Raw genomic sequence first — 18060 nt, forward strand, 5'->3', positions numbered from 1 at the left:
CTTTTTATTTCTTCAATTAATTTTAACATCTCTCCCATACGGAAGAATGTGCAAAAACATTCTTGGCCAAGCCTAAGAAGTTTGGATCCACATACGTCTGTGTGTAATGGGCTTGATATGTTTTTCATAACAAAATATTTTGAACCCCACTCCCACCCCGTACTATGTTGTTCTCATTTCAGAGCAATCAAACCTTGCATTTCAAAATGATCTACGTTATCAATGTTCTTAGACTTTTCATTATGTCTAATAGCAACCAAATTTGATCCCCTCTTCCTCTCTGTAGACCGGACTGTTTAAGCTGACCAATGATGAATTCTTTATCCGCCCATTGGAGCAGTCCAGCGATGACTCTGGCAGGCCACAAGCCCACGTTATCTACAAACGTCATGCCTCCTCTGCCTTCAGTCAGATTGTACAGTCCTTATCTGGAGAGCAGGCTTTCAACAGTACCTGTGGTGTCAAAGGTGAAACATACACTTATGACTTCAATGTGCACCCTCGACTGGATCTCAGTCAATTGTTGTTGATCTTTCCTATCAGTTTGGATGGCTGACCATTGGTTCCTTGGCACCAGGCTGCTAAAACATTTGTCAAAAGATTTCTATTTACCAAGAGTAATCCTAAATGTGAGTCCAGAGGCAGAAATAGGAGCTTTTTCAATCATATAACACTCATTATCTTAAGGGACAGTAATTACACAGTATAACTGAGCAGGTCAAATCATGAATCCTACGTCTGAAGTACCAATCCTAGTCATGCCTGTGAATATATATTTTTTAATTAAGACAATCTAATTGATCCCACATGCTCCCCTGATCTCTTTGAGAATATTTGATTAGCACACACTCAATAAGAATTCACCCAGGCAGTTGGCTCATTACTTGTACAGCTGAAAATAAGACTTGACTTAATTGAGCCTGAAACGAAGAAAAACACCCACAAGGTGTGACTCTGACATTGGTAATTCAAGTAAAGCCTTTGCAGCTGAAGCTGAATGTAAAAAAACTATAACATACCGTAGCCTATTTCTTTGACTTACAAATTTGTTCTTGATTCTCTTTTCTATGAGGACAGATAATAGGTCAGTTGGATTTCTTGAATATTCCACAAAGGGCTTAGGATGGTTGAACTGGTTTGGAGGTTTGTCCAGTTTACATTGCATTTTGTTGAATTACCAATGTCAGAGTCACACCTTGTGGGTGTTTTTCTTCGTTTCAGGCTCAATTAAGTCAAGTCATATTTTCAGCTGTACAAGTAATGAGCCAACTGCCTGGGTGAATTCTTATTGAGTGTGTGCTAATCAAATATTCTCAAAGAGATCAGGGGAGAATGTGGGATCAATTAGATTGTCTTAATTAAAAATATATATATTCACAGGCATGACTAGGATTGGTACTTCAGACGTAGGATTCATGATTTGACCTGCTCAAGGAATTATCCTGCTTGAGTGTAAGGGATCGTTCTGGGATGAGACAGACACCTGTCTCTTTGAGTGAGTGCATGTAGCATCTAACGGAGTGCCTAAAAGATGTTGGCATCTGTACTTGTACTGTCTGGTGCTACACTGCCTTTAGTCATTTTTATACACAGTTTTCTGAAGAGGGTTCAGCAGACATGTACAACACAACTTAAAAGACAGGGCTTGTGACCAGAAAATACCCTGTAGCACCCCATACTGTACACATACATTGCATGATCATCCAACATCTGACATCACACAATAATCTTGACTGCGCTGCTTATACATGAATGTCCCTGTTGGGGTCTTCTCCCCAGATCCAGATGGCACTTTGGAGCATTTTGAGAGGCAACGGGAGCGCTGGGAACGGCGCCAGCGAAGGAGGAGGAAGATTCGCCAGCGCTCCGTCAGCAGGGAGAAGTGGGTGGAGACTCTGGTGGTGGCTGATGCCAAGATGGTGGAGTACCATGGAAGTGGGGGCGTGGAGAGCTATGTCCTGGCCATCATGAACATTGTGAGTTGCCAAGTACTTTTAGCACTAGCCAAGCCACTATGATTGTAGTTACCAATACTCTGTAAATGAGTGTGCAACCAACGAAGGGAGGTTTCATTAGTTTTTCACATCCAATCACGTCTTATCTACAAAACCGATGGAGATGCCAGAAGAGGTAAATCATAATGTATTCAGTGGTGATATTCCTGAATATTTAGTCAAGGATGATGTAAGGATTTTAGTAATTGATTGGAGAGTTGGCAGCCTAGTTAATGCATCATTATTTTATAGACACCCTAATATCTCTCTTTTTTCTCTCTCTCTCTTTTTATCTCAAGTGCGAAAACGGTGTGTGTCAAAAAACGTCTGGTGAATCTCTGATCCCACATTATTCATATCAACTGTCCTTGGCCGGGTTTCCCAAATTCGTTAAGAAGCTCTTAACGCTAAGATCTTCCTAAGAATGTTCTAACAGCGCTCTAGAACGCTCTTAGAACGTTCCTAAGAAGCTCTTAGCGTTAAGAGTTTCTTAACGAATCTGGGAAACCCGGCCCTTGTACCTATCAGAAGTCCCATTACACCTCCTAAACATTCAACTATACCTTCTACAAACCTCACTGTCTATCTGAACTGTTCTTTCTGTGAGGTCACAATATGGGAAAATGTGTCCAAACGTTTGACTGGTACTGTATATATATATATATATATATATATATATATATATATATATATATATATATATATATATATACATACATACATACATACATACATACATACATACATACATACATACATACATACATACATACATACATACATACATACAGTACCAGTGTATATATATATATAACCTACATAAAAATCATTCAAGATTCTACAGAAGTGATAGACTAAGAATTTCAACTTGACAAATTGAAGTGCCCATTTTGATGTGTGTGTGTGGGGTCATTGACTTTCCTCTCTTGCCAAAAAACATGATTGTAGCTGTAATTTACATGTTATGAGAGCATGATTGGATATATTTCTGGCAGATCTACTTTGTCTGTAATCTGTTACACCCCATCCCCTAACAACACACACAACACACACAAGTATCCACACACACAAACACACACATACTTACTCTCATTTGTTAGGACAGGGGTATGCTCGATTTGTATTGTAGCTGCCTTCTAACTGTAACCTTCATACTCCCTTGTTCTAAATGACAGCTTCCTGCCCATTGACCCTTGTGTTTTTACCACTTCCTGGATGGAAGCCAAGCTGAAGCCAGCTGACCTTGTCCATTGTCAGATCATTATCTGCTTTTTCCAAAACACAGTGCGCTCGGTCTTGCCACAGCTGCTTGAATGGTCTAGCAAAGGATGCAATCTCAGGAAAGAAGACCGCAATGGCATAGTATTATGACGTTAGTTGGCTTCACAAAAATAAAATACAGAAAGGAAGCAGCCTTTATCCTCCCCATCCTCCAAGATGTCTTGTTTCCAGCCTCCTGAATCTCCCATTTGAACTTGAAAGCTTCAAACCTGTGTTTTGGTTGGAAACTGTAGCATATGGTTTGCAAACTCCAAACAAACAGAAATGGCAGTATCTTCCTCTGGGCCAACCACTCCTCCATTGTCTAAGGATGTTGATCCAAAATGTGGAACTGTCAAAGGGGTTCACGTTCTTAACAGGATGTTCGTGTCTTTGGAATGATCCTGTGGGCAAACTTAGGACCCACTTTGCAGGTTGAATACGACAGTACTGAAAGTCAAATGTAAATGGTGACCTCATATTTTGTCATATGATGGTTTGGTCTATAACTACAGTTTTCAAGAGGTTCAAATGGGGTATTATCAACCTAAAGACAGGGATACAAGTACACATTGGGAGTTACATTTATGCTCATGCAATAGAAGTAAAATGTAAGCATTGCAGCTATGGCTATGAAACTGAAGTCTTTTCACAATACTTTTAAGCTACAAAGTTGTCAAGGTGACCTGCGAATGTTGTTATAGGTCTGCATTTACCTTTATTTTGTATACAGTAAGGCTAGGAAACAATGTGTTTCCAGTTAATGAAAATTATATATTTTTAATTTGTGGGGGTTTTGGACGTTTGTGTAAAGGCTTTAAAAGAATATGGTGGAAAAGTTGGTTTGGCACAATGCCTTTTCAACTGAAACCCCAGTGCTTTCTGTTCAGTTTGTACGTTTCATCTTTTTAAACGTTTTTTTCTCCAGTTGAAGGCTGAGGAGTCTTAGGGATAGACAGCATGCTGATGAATGACTTCCATTGATTTGAAGCTGTGCTGGTCTCCAGTGTCTCAATGACAAAGCCACTGCACAGAAAATGTGGTGTGGACACATTTACAAATCAACAAGGACAATGATTGGAATTTGACCCTGATGTTGGGGAGAATGTTTTTGAAAGTCAACGCCCATTTAAAAAGTTGGTTTTTCTTTACATGGCACCCAAAGTAGAGAAAAGTTTGTGTTGTTATTTACAAGAACCAAATAGATGTATGTTTTTATGTATTATAAGAAGTAGCAGCATTACTTTTTTTATACTATAGATTCTACAATAATTAAGTCTTACATACTAATACGTACTCCAATTTAATGTAAACTTTTACTCCTAAGATTGAACAGAATTGGAACTCACAGAACCAGAACAACTTTGCAAACTGAAAGACAAAGAAAGACATAAAAAAAACGTATTCACAATGTTCTTCAGGGCTGAATGTTTTCAGTGCATGTTGCTTAACCTTTTGTGGGATGACTTATTGCCTTGTGACATTATTGGTTCCTAAACTTGTGTAAAACTTTGGGGCCTTGGGGTCCCCACAGGACTTTTGTTTAAGACTGAACTCACCTTTTGTTATTTCATGTTATTTTAGAAATATCCCCTATATAATCGCTAAACTTGACGCTCCTCAGCCTTTTGCCTCTACAGAAAGATAAGTTAAAGAGAGCTGCCCCTGTACACTCTCCCCTGCTTCAAGGGCATACCATCAGCAGCCTCTTGTTCGCATATGTTATTCAGGCTTCAAGGTGTTCTCATTCCTCATGTGCACGACTGCCACTCTGAATAGGGAACGTATTGTTTGATGGTTTGACTTCAAATACAGTAGCAAGGAGGGGCAAGGAAACATTTCTCTGATGAGTTTGAAGTTAGATAATTAACCACTTAAAATGCAATGCGCTAAGCCAGGCAAGCGACAGCACATTAGCAGTCCAGGGTGTTGTAACTTCCTCGTTGAGTGAAGGGAGAGAGTACTCGGCCACTTAACGAGATTAGCTCTCTCTTCTGTTCAGCAAGGTGTCTTACCATCCATGTGTTTGTATGTCTGTGTCAATGGGTGCATGCGCAGCTGTGTATATGATCACATCTCCAAAACCCTCAAGGTCTTGAAGATTCAGTTGAAGATTTTTTGTGAAGATTTGTTATTCAATGAGACTTGGAGTGTTCTTCAATTTTACATTTGAAAAGAGTCCAAACAAATGTCTACAGAAGTCAGGTCTATGAATATATATGATAATATATAGTGTGTATATATATATATATGTGTGTGTGTGTGTGTATGTATATGTGTTGTTTCAAGGGGAAATTGTAAGTTGTGTGTGGAATGGGGGGGGGGGGTCTTGGAGAAGCACTTTGTCTCCCCCCCAATCTTTAATATGACTCATCGTCATTTTGGTAAGCAGCACACTGTCTTGAATCAATAGTTTGCCTTTCAAGAGTTTGTGTAATGATATTTGTAAACCCTTTGGGTGGACTTGAATTGACTTTTACTTTCCTGCGCTGTATATTACTTGCAACCCATGGGATGCTCTCATGAGATCCATCGATCACAGTCATCCCCCATCTGAGATGAAGCGTGTTCACTTAAGCAGCACATCTTTTATTTACCATTTAGTATAATTTAAACCTTTAACGTAGTCCTAATAAGTACTGTTCAAATTATTTGTTTTTCCTGTTAGAAAAACGTTCTCACTGTACAAATGTTATCATATAAATTGCTAATTTTATTGATTACTAAATATTTTGTTTTAGGTGTCTCTGATTTTTCGTGATGCCAGTATTGGCAATGCCGTCAACATTGTGGTGGTTCGTCTCATACTGCTGGAGAAGGATGAGGTAAGAGCGGTTTGCAGAAACACACCATGTGATCATTTTGGGCGTGGTGAACAAAGATGGAAATTGATCCAACTTGTGCTAAAAGTGATGCTCAATTTTCAGAAGCAAAACATAGCTTGGTTTTCAATACACCTAAGCCTAATATTTAAAGTGAATTTACACCACATTATTTGTTTGGATGGTATACTTTTTTTATTTCTTGAGAATACAGTATAGAATACAGTACAGTATACAGTATAGTATACAGTACATAGTATTTAATACAGTAGTCTACATCTCATAACTATAGAGAACCTTACAATTCAAGGCTGCTTTGATAGCTGCATAGTAAATACTACAAATTAACTGGCATTAGCAAATTGTACGTTTTTCTCAGATTGGCCTTACAGTTCTCACAGAGGCAAAGAGATGGCAACATTTCCATGTTCTTCTTTTGTTTCTAAAACACTGTCAGATTGACATTTCCTACTGGCTCATGTTAGAACCTTTCCATGATTAATGCTTTTGTAGTTCCACAGTCAGCAAACATGAGATTCCTGTGCATATATATGAACTGGTAACACTTAACTTTGTTGCGTGGGATGAAAGGCATTGCGTAATCACATCATCCACACACCCTGTACATGGCATGGAAATGATGCTTTCATCTACCCTGACCAACATTACCTTTGGGAAGTTGAAAGACCTCAGCTGACCTCACACATACACACACACAGTCAGGCGACCAGTAGGCAGGAAAGCAGGCAAGTACACCTACTGGACACACAGTAAAAGTAACTAAATCCTTGCACTACCCAGAAGAGAACTTCTGAAGTTCTTTACAGACAAAATTATTTATGTTATTTTACAATTCAGTCAAAGAGAACCATACAAGTATCTGTCCTTTTCTTTTTTCCAGAGAGCAGTAATGCTTTCTTACAAGTGACAAAGCTTGAACAAAAAAGTAAAGCCAGGTTAATAATTTAAACACTATGTGAAAGTATTAATGCTAATTATATTTTGCCAGTCATTTATGCTTCATGCTTCTTGCCCTATGAGTTATTATTCATTTCTGAAAACTAAACATGTATACATTGTAATCTTACCACTTATCCAGTACCCAATATTTATATTTGTCATACACACTAGAAGGACATGCTTGTGCTTGACAGGAGGAACTGAAGATCACACATCATGCTGACAACAGCCTGAGTAGCTTCTGTAAGTGGCAGAAACGTCTCAACATGAAGGGAGATGAGCATCCAGCACATCATGATGTAGCTGTCCTGCTCACAAGGTACAGAGAGAATGACAGTGTCTTTTTATGTAAACTTTAGCAACCGACCATTCAACTGCCCATGCACTTAATTCACCTCAAAGATGTACGTACCCTTTCTTTTTAATGTGGTTCCCTTGACCGTCACAAACAAAGTCTTTCTGAAATGGACTCGAGACAAGGAATTACATGGAATGAAAGTTCCAGAGAGACATTCCAGCCCACACAGAAGATGGCCTCACCATGTGTCCCTCACCTTTTGTCACTATTAATACTTTTCTTAGGAAGTAATGAGAGAAAGTGCAGGAAAGTTTCTTGTAGTATCCTAAGGCAATTGTTATTTTTCCATTGAGTGCTCAGCTGTCCTCCTTAACGTCACCTTGATGTTTTATTCTGTAGCATTCCTCTTCATTCTACTAGGATTGCACTTAATCCTTTCCCCCATGGTACACAGGTTTGATTAGTAGTTATTATGGGTGTTGATAGGAATATATAGTTATGTATAGAAACGCACATTGAAATCAAGTCATGTCCCCCCTATTCAATTACAGAGTGGTTTTGTACTGGTAAATCCTCTCCTCTTTCTATGTGCCTATTTTCCTCTATCTTTTTCTCTCTTTCTCTGTTATCCTTGCATGCTTTCACTCTCCCTACATAATCTAGCAACCCATTCATGGTGCTCATTAACTGACTGCTTGTTTGTTGGATGCACGAAAGCAATTGAGGTCACTAAAATTGGAGAAAAATAAGGGAAAGGAATTTCCAACAGTATAGTCGAAATTTCTTAACCTTTTTAGATGATACAGAGAGACAGAGCTTGTCTTTGCCATGTCTGGATCTTGACGTTTTGATGTTTTTAGGTACACTGTTTTTGTGCAATTTTGTTTTATTACATCTTGACTCATAAAAGGAGGTATCATACTGCACACATTTGAAAGTGTTTGCAAACAGCATGTGATAGCTCACTGTGAATTTCCCAAATGGTTTCTTTTTTGTTGATGAAAGCATAAGTAAAAGCACAAGGTGGACTGAAAAGACACATCTGGTTTAAACCAGGTACCATTCATGAGCTGGATAGTACTATGCCTACGGTGAAGCAAAGAGCTGGCAACCTTGTGCAATGGGGTTGCTTCTTTGTGGGAGGTACTGGGAGTGTTCAGAAATGAGATAGTGAATAGTAGATATTGAGATGATAAGATTCCCCTTTCAATATTATCCTCATACTCCCTCCAGAGCACTTCGGACAGCTGACTCTGAATCACTTTGTACCTCTCTGCAAACTGAAAACCACCTCTCATGCACACATCCTAAACTGTGAAACTCACTGTTTCCATCAGAAATGCTACTTGGTCATTTGAAGAATTTGCTTAAAACTAAACTTTTTTAATCAAGCTTTTAACTGTTAATTTAATTTTGGTCTGTTCTTATTGTTTCGTTTTATGTTTTATGATTGTAATTTTTACTGTACTGTAGAACCTTGAATGCAAGAAACAACCATTATAAAAACAATTTATAATCATTATTATAATTATTATGATCTTCTGGTGTCCTACATCTTTTGTCCACCATCCTTTATTGTTCTCCATCATCCTTTGTCATCTATCCTGTTTTCGTCCTTTCTTCCTCCTTTGTACTTTTTCACCCACTGACAGAAAGGACATCTGTACAGCCATCAATAAGCCCTGCGAGACTCTGGGTCTGTCTCACGTGGCGGGCATGTGTCAGCCACACCGCAGCTGCAGCATCAGCGAGGACACGGGTCTGCCACTCTCCTTCACCATTGCCCATGAGCTGGGACACAAGTAAGGTCACTTCGCTCACCTTAGAAGACAGATGCACATGCACAAACACGCACACTTGCTAACTTGTACACGTGGTCACATGTACATGTGGTCACATGTACAAGTGGTGAATGTGAATGTTTCATATCCTCTTTTCAATTGACGGACCCTGTGTTTAGTAAAATACTCAACACAAATTTCCACTGGTGTCATGTGTGCATAGTTAAATCATTCTTTCAGAAACCTAGTGTTGGGATCATGTTATTAAATATTGGGATATTACATTTGTGAGCTTACTAAGTGTTGTACTCGTTTTTAAAGACCATTTCATATAGTATGGCATATGTTTCATGTTCCTTGAAGGTTTAAGTTGATTTAGGTACAGATGTCAATGGACATCCTTAAAGCCCTCTGTAAAATTGCTTGTAAAAAGGGCTATACAAACAAAATGTTATTAGATCTAATCAATCAAATATGTTTAATGCATTGAGTCTTCAGATACAAGCCAAAATGGCATGTTGCGCTATGAAATGTGCTATGAAAAACCACATTAAAACACAAATTTAAATTGGTGGGGGTGTCTGCACATTTCAGATGTTATGCAGAAATAATTTGTTCAGAAAGTTTTCCAATATGTTAAATAGCCTGCTTAATTATAACTACACACTTCTTTGTTTATAGTAATTAAACAAACACGCTTAATGTGGTTAGCGTGCATGCAGAGCCACCAAGCAACAATTTTATTCAGACATTTCTGCCTATACTAGAAAAACAATTATACCACCAAAATGGCTCAATGTTATAGTCTCTAATGTGACTGTTAAAAAAGATCTTTAGAACAAAACACCAGAAAAACATGTCAGTCATCTGTCAGATATTTGAAGATGTGTTTTAATATGCATCTCCCACTCACTGTCTTGGCTTGTAAATCCAGATACTGTCAACTCGGGAATTATTGACACCCATGTCAAAGATGAGTACAAGTTGTCAAATGTCATAAAATGACACCTTTTTATAATTTAGTTTAATGTCACACAAAAATGAGAACAATCCAACTTTTGGTTCCATAATTATACTAACATGTTGCACTAAAAGTTCCCAAGTCCAACCAGCCAGGTGAAGTTTTAGAATAAAGAAATCCCTCAAAACAACAATTAGACGGATAGATTACAGCCCTCTTAGTGCAGTGTAGAGTAGACAACCCAGTTTTTTAGACAAACATTCCAAACACTTGTAATGTATTCCATATATGATACATTTTTCACAGGAGATCTGTGGCTGGGTTATTCTTTCTGCACCACATCATTCACTTTGGTGTGCCACAACACTGCAACAGGTGCTTTCATTTACAAAATTGCTGAATACAATTATTTTAAAAGTTAAAAGTATTAACTACTTTTTTTTCTGTTTTACAATAACCATTAAAGCAAGGCCTACAGACCTTTGGCACAGCAGCAATAAAATCTATGTTGGGAATCAATTTAATTTAGACTACTTGTATTGTATAAATCTTCTACCTAATGTATAGACTGTTTCTGAGGCTCAACTCAATTCAACTGGAAGTTATCAGAAACTGAACAGACTCTGACCTTATTATTTAGAAAGAGAGCTTGATCACTTCCAACTAAGAGCTTAGGAGCCCCCGTGTCCTGGCATGCTATAAACCTTTGTAGATGTATTACTTGTGAGGCCCCCTTTAACGATCAATTGTAAAGGTCATGCTCCAGTGCCCATAGGGGATAGTGGTGTCAGGAATGTCAGCATGAGGTTAACATCTGTCTGTGTTGATGAAATAAATGTCCTGTGTGTATGCATATGCGTGTGTGGGCGGTCCTACTGGGCCACCAAGCAAACACACATTTTGTTAGCTCATTAACTGTAAATAAGCAGTTTTATTCTGTCTATACTCTGCGTGTGTTTGCACACTCTCATCATCATCTCTGGGCATGTGTGCTTATGACAATTGAAGATTGATGATTGTAAACCAGGTACCCATCACCCCCTGTATGTTCGATGTAGGATATGCAAAGTGTAGCACACCTCCACTTTTTGACAGCAGTATTTAGTAAGACAGCAGTTGTGCCGTATATTCTAGACTTTCCACATTACATTGCACGTAGTGCCTTCATATGTGTGTTCTACTTTTTACCCTGCAGTATCTGTCCCTTCAAGCCCATCCTCTCCCTCCTCACTGTGTCTGTGGGATGTGCTTCTTCTATGCCGCAGCTTTGGAATTCAGCATGATGGCAACGGCAATGACTGTGAGCCCATTGGGAAAAGACCTTTCGTCATGTCTCCACAGCTCCTGTATGGCACTGTCTCGCCCAGCTGGTCACTCTGCTCCCGCCAGTACATCACCCGCTTCCTAGAGTGAGTGGCCCACGTTTGTGACATCCCTGTGTGCGTGTATCTGTCTGTCTGTCTGTGTCTGTCTGTATCTGTCTGTGTGTCTGTCTGTGTGCCTGCCTGACCGTTCCGTCTGGGTTTGTCTCTAGCGACAGTTTTTGTGTTGAGTATTTTGGTTGATGTCATGTTCTTCCTCAGTCTCTCTCTCTCTCTGTCCCCACTTCACTCTGTTGCTGGAAATTTCTCAGACTCTCTTTCTCCTTTGCTCCATCTTTTTCCACTTCACTTCTACCAGCTTGCTTTCTTTTCAACATATTCTTTGTTCATAGTCGCCAACCATGTTTCTTATCCACTCAAATTACCATTCTTTGAATTCTACTTAATTGCATTTTTTTTCTTTTCCATTCCATAATGGCATAAGGCTAGAGGGATCTCACATTTCTTTCTCATTTGTAATATTTTATTTAATAACTTTTTGTCTTGTGTCATGTGTTCTTACGCTTTCCATTCTCCCATAGTTCCAATTTCCACTTCTCAGTCCTCCATCTCTCTCTTAACATGCGTCTTTAGAACTATACAGCTTTTAAGTATATAATAAGGACCCACTCTGATCAAGAAATAAAAGATAAGCACTGGATGATTACAGGGAAATTGCTTTGTGCCTATCAATGCCTTATATGTTGGGCCCTTTCATACATTTCGATGATACTCTGCTAAAAGTTGCTTCAAGCATTCTGTTCAAGTGAACAGCATAACGAATCTATTTACAGTGTTGTCTGGGAGCCAATTCTTGGTATCTTGTAGAATTCTGTCTCAGTGTTATGTTTCTGGTTGCCAGATGTCGAGCCGACGGGTTGGAATCCCCTTTCCGCCCCCTTCTCTAACAACATTGCGCATCGGGTCTGGGTTGAATCGCCTGTCAAAGTTGCCCTAGTTCCGCAGCTCAAACCACCATATGGAATCCATTAACCACGAGTTAGGGAAGAGGGAAGAGGAATAACATTCACTCATGGGAGTCCATACACAAAGGCCTCTTACCGCATGCATGGATGGGGGACTGTGTGCATGTACGTGTGTGTACTGTGTATGCACACATGCATGCATGCGTGCATGTACAGTAGGTGTATCTGTTTTGCAAGAGCTTGCAAACTATTTAATCAATTATTTATCTTAACGCCTGCCCAGAAAACACTTGGTCACTTTCCCCTTCCAAGTGATTGGTCCCCTAGGATTTCTCATACTGCGAGAATCATGTTTCAATGATATAATCATTTGAATAGCTGTTTTGGCACCAAGAGAAAAGCTGTGTAAGGAGTTTGCATCTGTTTGCTGAAAGTGAGAGAGTTAGAAATCTCAGAAAGTGTGTCTTTTGTTCTGCCTTTGTCTTGCAAGACTTATTCTTCTGTATCTGGCTGCAGTAAAATTGTTTGCTTGAATCCTGATTCCAACGTTGCAGGGCAGTTTCAATATATTTTCTTTCTTTGAGTGGGTAAAAAAATACAAAAATAAACTTGTGTGTAGTTACATCTGGAAAAACCAATCAACTTATTGTGCTGTATTGCAATTGGGTGGGACTTCAGGGGCTTGTGCTTGGTTTTATTAGACAGGAGAACTATGTGAAAGTTTTAAGTTTAGTTGTTCCTGGTACTGTACAACCAATTGATTTTCACCCTGTATAACTCATAACATTTGTTGCTGTTACCTGCCAGAATATTAGTCACAACAAAGTGACTGTATAAAATATTAAAACTACAAACATATGTGTGTTGACTCTGAAGAAAAATCCTTGATAAATTACTCTTTGACCATGTTGGACCTTTTCAGGAAAGCTTCCATTTCCAAAAGCTGCTTTCAACCACCAGTATCCCTGTGAACCTCAATTCAGTAGACCCCATGCAGAGTACAAAGTCACTCATGGAGAACAGTTTAATTGCTGTCGCATAGTGGCCAGTAGTAGGTCTCCCAATGTGTTTGATTATTTGATTTGTGCATAAAAACTGGGCAGTGAAGTCTCACTGAGCAGGAAGTCTAGTGTATGGGTCGAAGTGAGGTGAGCAGGTGAAACAAATGTTGCCCTTTCTTAAAAAAAAACTATGCAGTTATTTTAAATTGTGCTGCTCTGAGATTTACCCATTAATCCAAGTTTTAAATGGGGGAAAGATCATGTATATAGTTATGGATTAAATTGAATGGGATTACTACAATATGTGCATAGCAGATATTTTTTTTATTAGGATGTAATAATTATGTCTTGTATAGTTAATTCTGTAATTAGTGTGTGTTTTTATGTATTTCTTTTACAGTTAGGTAGCTTTAGCTGTGACAGTAATGTCTTGGTAATTTATCTTAGATTTTACATATGCGCTCTGCTGTGTCAGCAGTTTAAGTATGACTATTTTGTGCAGCTGGACAGAGCAGCTAGATCGCTTCCTCCAATTCAGTTCAGCAATATTCATACTTTATCAAAGGCAACAGTCCTCTTTTAATTTCTTCGGTTCAAACCAATCTCTATGTTAGATCTAGTACAAGATTCAGGTCACTGTGAACCCATTCAGTCCAGGAAGTTTATGGAATTCAACTTGTGCTTTTGGAGAAAACCCTTTATCATACCTTCTTGATCATGACAGGAGTCAGGACATTGATTATTTTATGCAAATTCAGTTTTAGATTGTCACTGCGTTCTTGATTAGTAGTTTAAAGCTTCATCCTTCACGACAAGGTTAAATGGAAAGTATTGAGCTACAAAAAAACTGGTGTGGGGTAGGCCATGGAGGGGTATGGAGTGTGTGAAGGCCTTGCTTAATGTGATATGTCATGGGCACTTCTGTCAAGTGTGTCACTTAGTGTTCTGTCAGCCTGTCAACGTTTGACACTCCATGACATATTAATTCATTTGAGGATTGACAGGCTAAATGCGCGTATGTCCTGAATCAGTAGACATACAGTATGTATGTATAGTATGTGTAACATAAAGTGCTTGGTGCATGATTGCATATACATGTACCAGTGGTTTTATCCATGTGATATATCTATCAGATCTATGGTTGTGTACTCATCTCTACATGTCTTCTTATATTTATGTGTCTGACTTTCCTTATAAAAGAGTCTGACTCCACTTTAACTGTGTATCATTGTCTCCCCTGAACAGTCGTGGTTGGGGCTGGTGTTTGGATGACCCCCCAATGAGAAATGAGCTGGCTCTTAACACCAGACCTGCTGGGGTTTTGTACGACGCTGCTCACCAGTGTCGACTGCAGTATGGCTCTGGGTCCTTGCTCTGTGACGACGTTGATGTAAGACACCCAAACACCTAAGCACTACCTCTATCTCACTCACACAGAGAGACACACAGTACATGCACACAGTACATGCATAAACTGCCTCCATCTGATACACACGCAAGCTCTCTTGCTCAAACACACATACAATGTGCACTGTTTCTCCCACACAGCCTTGTGTGTCACATCCACACACAATCAAATGTATATTTTAGTCACACATACACACTGTACAAACCATGCTCACACAAAAGCACACCACACCAGCACACACACAGCTAACATGTCTATTACCTCTACCCCTCACCCTCCACTCCTCTCATCTTCTGTCATGCTTCATGCATCTACAATCTTTAATGTGACGCCAATAAACCCCCCACACTTTCCCACTTATCCGCCCAAACCCTCTACTTCATCTTCCTCTCCTGCTTATCCCTTTCTATTTGAGGATCACCAGCATACCCTTAGATCCTTAAGAGGATCCTCTGCACTCACTTTCCTCCGTTTGCTTCCACTTCTTTCAGAAACCTGTCTAGCTAACATTGCAGGAAATTGATCTTTTTCACGCCACCTCAGATGCCTCTGCCCAAATTCAGTTTGCAGTTGCACATGTTTTGGGGAGTGGAGTAGGTGGTGCTAGTTCTAGGTGTGTCAGGAGGAGGCCTCAGGGGGAGGAGTGATACATAAGGAGTGCCACACCTCCTGCCAAATAGCCTTTTCATCATAGCATGCAATCAATGGTATCAACACCCCGAGTTGTTAAAGAAAGAACATTTGGTGCATTCAAATGCATTTCTGATTTGATTATATCAGGTAGGGGGAACCTACAATACAGTAATCAATACAGTTTTCAAAATCGGGGCTATGGCCTGAAGGCTTGGCAAAAGGCATTTTACTGACCATATGGGACGAACCATGTGTGTTTACTTAGGCTACCACTAATGGAGTGAATTGGCTGAGTTACCCACTTGCAACCTTAAAGCTAAACTCACGTCCATCTCGCCTCAGCAAATAACATTTTGGTCTGAGGTGGAAGCAAACTGGGAAAATGTATACTCACTCATCCCTGCCGGAATGACTGTGATTTAAGATGGATTTACTTCAAGTGCCCCTTAAAAAAAGAACACCATGTGTATTTGGTGCTTCGATACAGACAGTTTAAACTATTAAAGCAACTGGATTGAAACGTTGTGGAGTAAGGGCGATGAGCAAGCCCAGCGCTGGGTGCTGAGCTCACAACTTGAGCTCACTGGACAAATTGGAAGTCATTTCAATGTCAGGGATGGATAGTGTTCTTTTTCTGAGATTTAACGGAACTGATTTAACGGAACTGACTTTATTATGGGGTGTCTAGTTCCATGATTGTGTGTGTGAGCGTGTGTGGTTTTAATTATCTTAAGAATCAAACACCCTCTTGGTTGTTCACAGCTGTTCATAACGTTTTTGAGAGACCTAATAATGAAGAGGGGGCAAGGAGAGTATGAAAAGAGAGAGTCAAGGGAGAAAGAAAACAAGAGACACAATGTCAACAAAGACAGCAGGAACACAGTACAATTAAGATACTGTAGTGAGAAGAGAAAGCCAATGCAAGGGGGAGGTAAAGAGTCAAGGGAAAGACTGGCTACAAGGAGGATAAAAGAGAAATAGACATGAAGCAGGGGATGATAGTGTACAAGACAGGGAGGATAAGTAACAGGAGAGCGACAAAGAGAGTAGGAAAACAGGAGAGGGAGAGAGGTGTATCAAACATCAATGCTCCAAGCCAGAGGTAGGATTGATTCCATGACCATGAATGCCATTAGTTTTATAGAGAAGCCCACTCGGAAAGACACCTTTGGATAGACATCAGTCACCGCTTAGCAAAGAATATGGTGCCAATGCCTGTAAACAAGAACGGGCAATCCAGTTTCCCTGAATTGCCTGTTCACGGGTATGTTGGGGCTACATTTGTCATCCCATTTGTAAATACTTGGAATGAAAATTTATTTTGAATTCAGGGAAAGATTCCTATCAATCCATGGGCACAAACCTCACTTAATTTAATGCTTGATTAAAATAGAGTTCAAATGTATTTAGGGTTGGGCATTCAAGCTGGGCTGTGGTTTAAAGATGCAGGCCTTTATACTTATCAATACATAAAGAGTTAGCCTTCAAAACAGTTGTAAGACTTGACATTAAGATTAAGCCTGATTGGCCAATGAGTGTTGAATATTTCAGCAGAAGATGCAAAGACATGTGTATTGTTTATGCAGATGAGGCACGACAAGAAAAAAGGTGACATTATTCAATTATGCATGCATTATCGGCATGGTATGGCTACACACAGAATTTGACCTTAAAGCATTATCACTTCTCTTTAGATGCACCTTCCTTGTAGGGTATTATTGTTAGGATTACTGCAACAAAAAGCAGTATCACTACCAAAGGTCACTTTAGGTTACAGTCACACCCTCCCTTATCCCTAGTTGTCCACCGTCAGCAGCATTTTCCGATATAACACATAATGTCACTTATATAAAACAGATTTTTTGTATTTTTGCTCTGGCCCCCTGGGAGGTATTGAATCATGCATGAGTACTGCAATCTTTGACACAACTTTGCTAAAGATAAAGGGGAAATGTCCCTCTCACATTTAGAAAAGTTGTTCTGTGTTTGTCCCCTTTACTTTTGGAATGGTATAACTGATACACACCCAAATGGTTGTATTTGGTTTTATAACATACATTGGTAAACAATGCATTGGTGATTATGTTTTCGAGACACCATGCAGTACTCCAGATGACAAGCAACTGCGTAATGCATGACCTTCCTCTTGCCCTTTCCTGTCTCATTTTATCTCCGTAGTGACCAGCCAACTATCAGTCTCACCAAACATATTGTCATTTAAATAGAAGGGCATCAGATCCTTCACAGCTCAGTACAATTATCTATTGTTGTTTTCAGCTTCTGTTAGCCCAACAGACTTAAGTCCCCCAAGAGCCAAAGACAAAATTGAAAAACGCTCTCACAACCCTAGTCTAATCAGAAATGACAAAATGGTCACAGGTAGTTTGCTCCAAATGTCACCACCTGAAAGCTACAACAGCCGCCTGAGAGCAACAAAAGACCAAGTTCCACATCTCAAATAATCTCCCAGCTACTGCCTCTGACAAACTCGAAACTGACTTTTCGTTTCTTATTGCCATCTCAATGCACATGCACTGCTAATTTAGGAAATAATTGAAGTGGTTCAGTATGTACTACGTTTTCAACCAATATCCAAAGTTTGAAACAGCACTGAAAATTAGAGATTATTGACAATCTTCTCGCCCTCAGCCCCTA

At 39.5% G+C, this 18060-nt stretch overlaps 1 protein-coding gene across 2 annotated transcripts in view; it reads left to right on the forward strand.

Annotated features, from left to right (window-relative positions):
• Positions 1-18060, forward strand: part of adamts7 (a disintegrin-like and metallopeptidase (reprolysin type) with thrombospondin type 1 motif, 7) — a 56433-nt gene that overhangs the window by 7881 nt on the left and 30492 nt on the right. For both annotated transcript variants that reach the window (XM_084681644.1, XM_084681645.1), the window contains exons 3-9: positions 287-467; positions 1780-1976; positions 5996-6079; positions 7231-7355; positions 8987-9136; positions 11342-11485; positions 14610-14754. In XM_084681644.1, coding sequence (XP_084537770.1) covers positions 287-467; positions 1780-1976; positions 5996-6079; positions 7231-7355; positions 8987-9136; positions 11342-11485; positions 14610-14754 — 1026 coding nt within the window. The remainder of the gene's footprint in view (positions 1-286; positions 468-1779; positions 1977-5995; positions 6080-7230; positions 7356-8986; positions 9137-11341; positions 11486-14609; positions 14755-18060) is intronic.

This window comes from Hypomesus nipponensis, chromosome 19 (assembly GCF_054491055.1).
Source record: "Hypomesus nipponensis isolate SF chromosome 19, ASM5449105v1, whole genome shotgun sequence".
In the NCBI taxonomy this organism is placed as follows: domain Eukaryota; kingdom Metazoa; phylum Chordata; class Actinopteri; order Osmeriformes; family Osmeridae; genus Hypomesus; species Hypomesus nipponensis.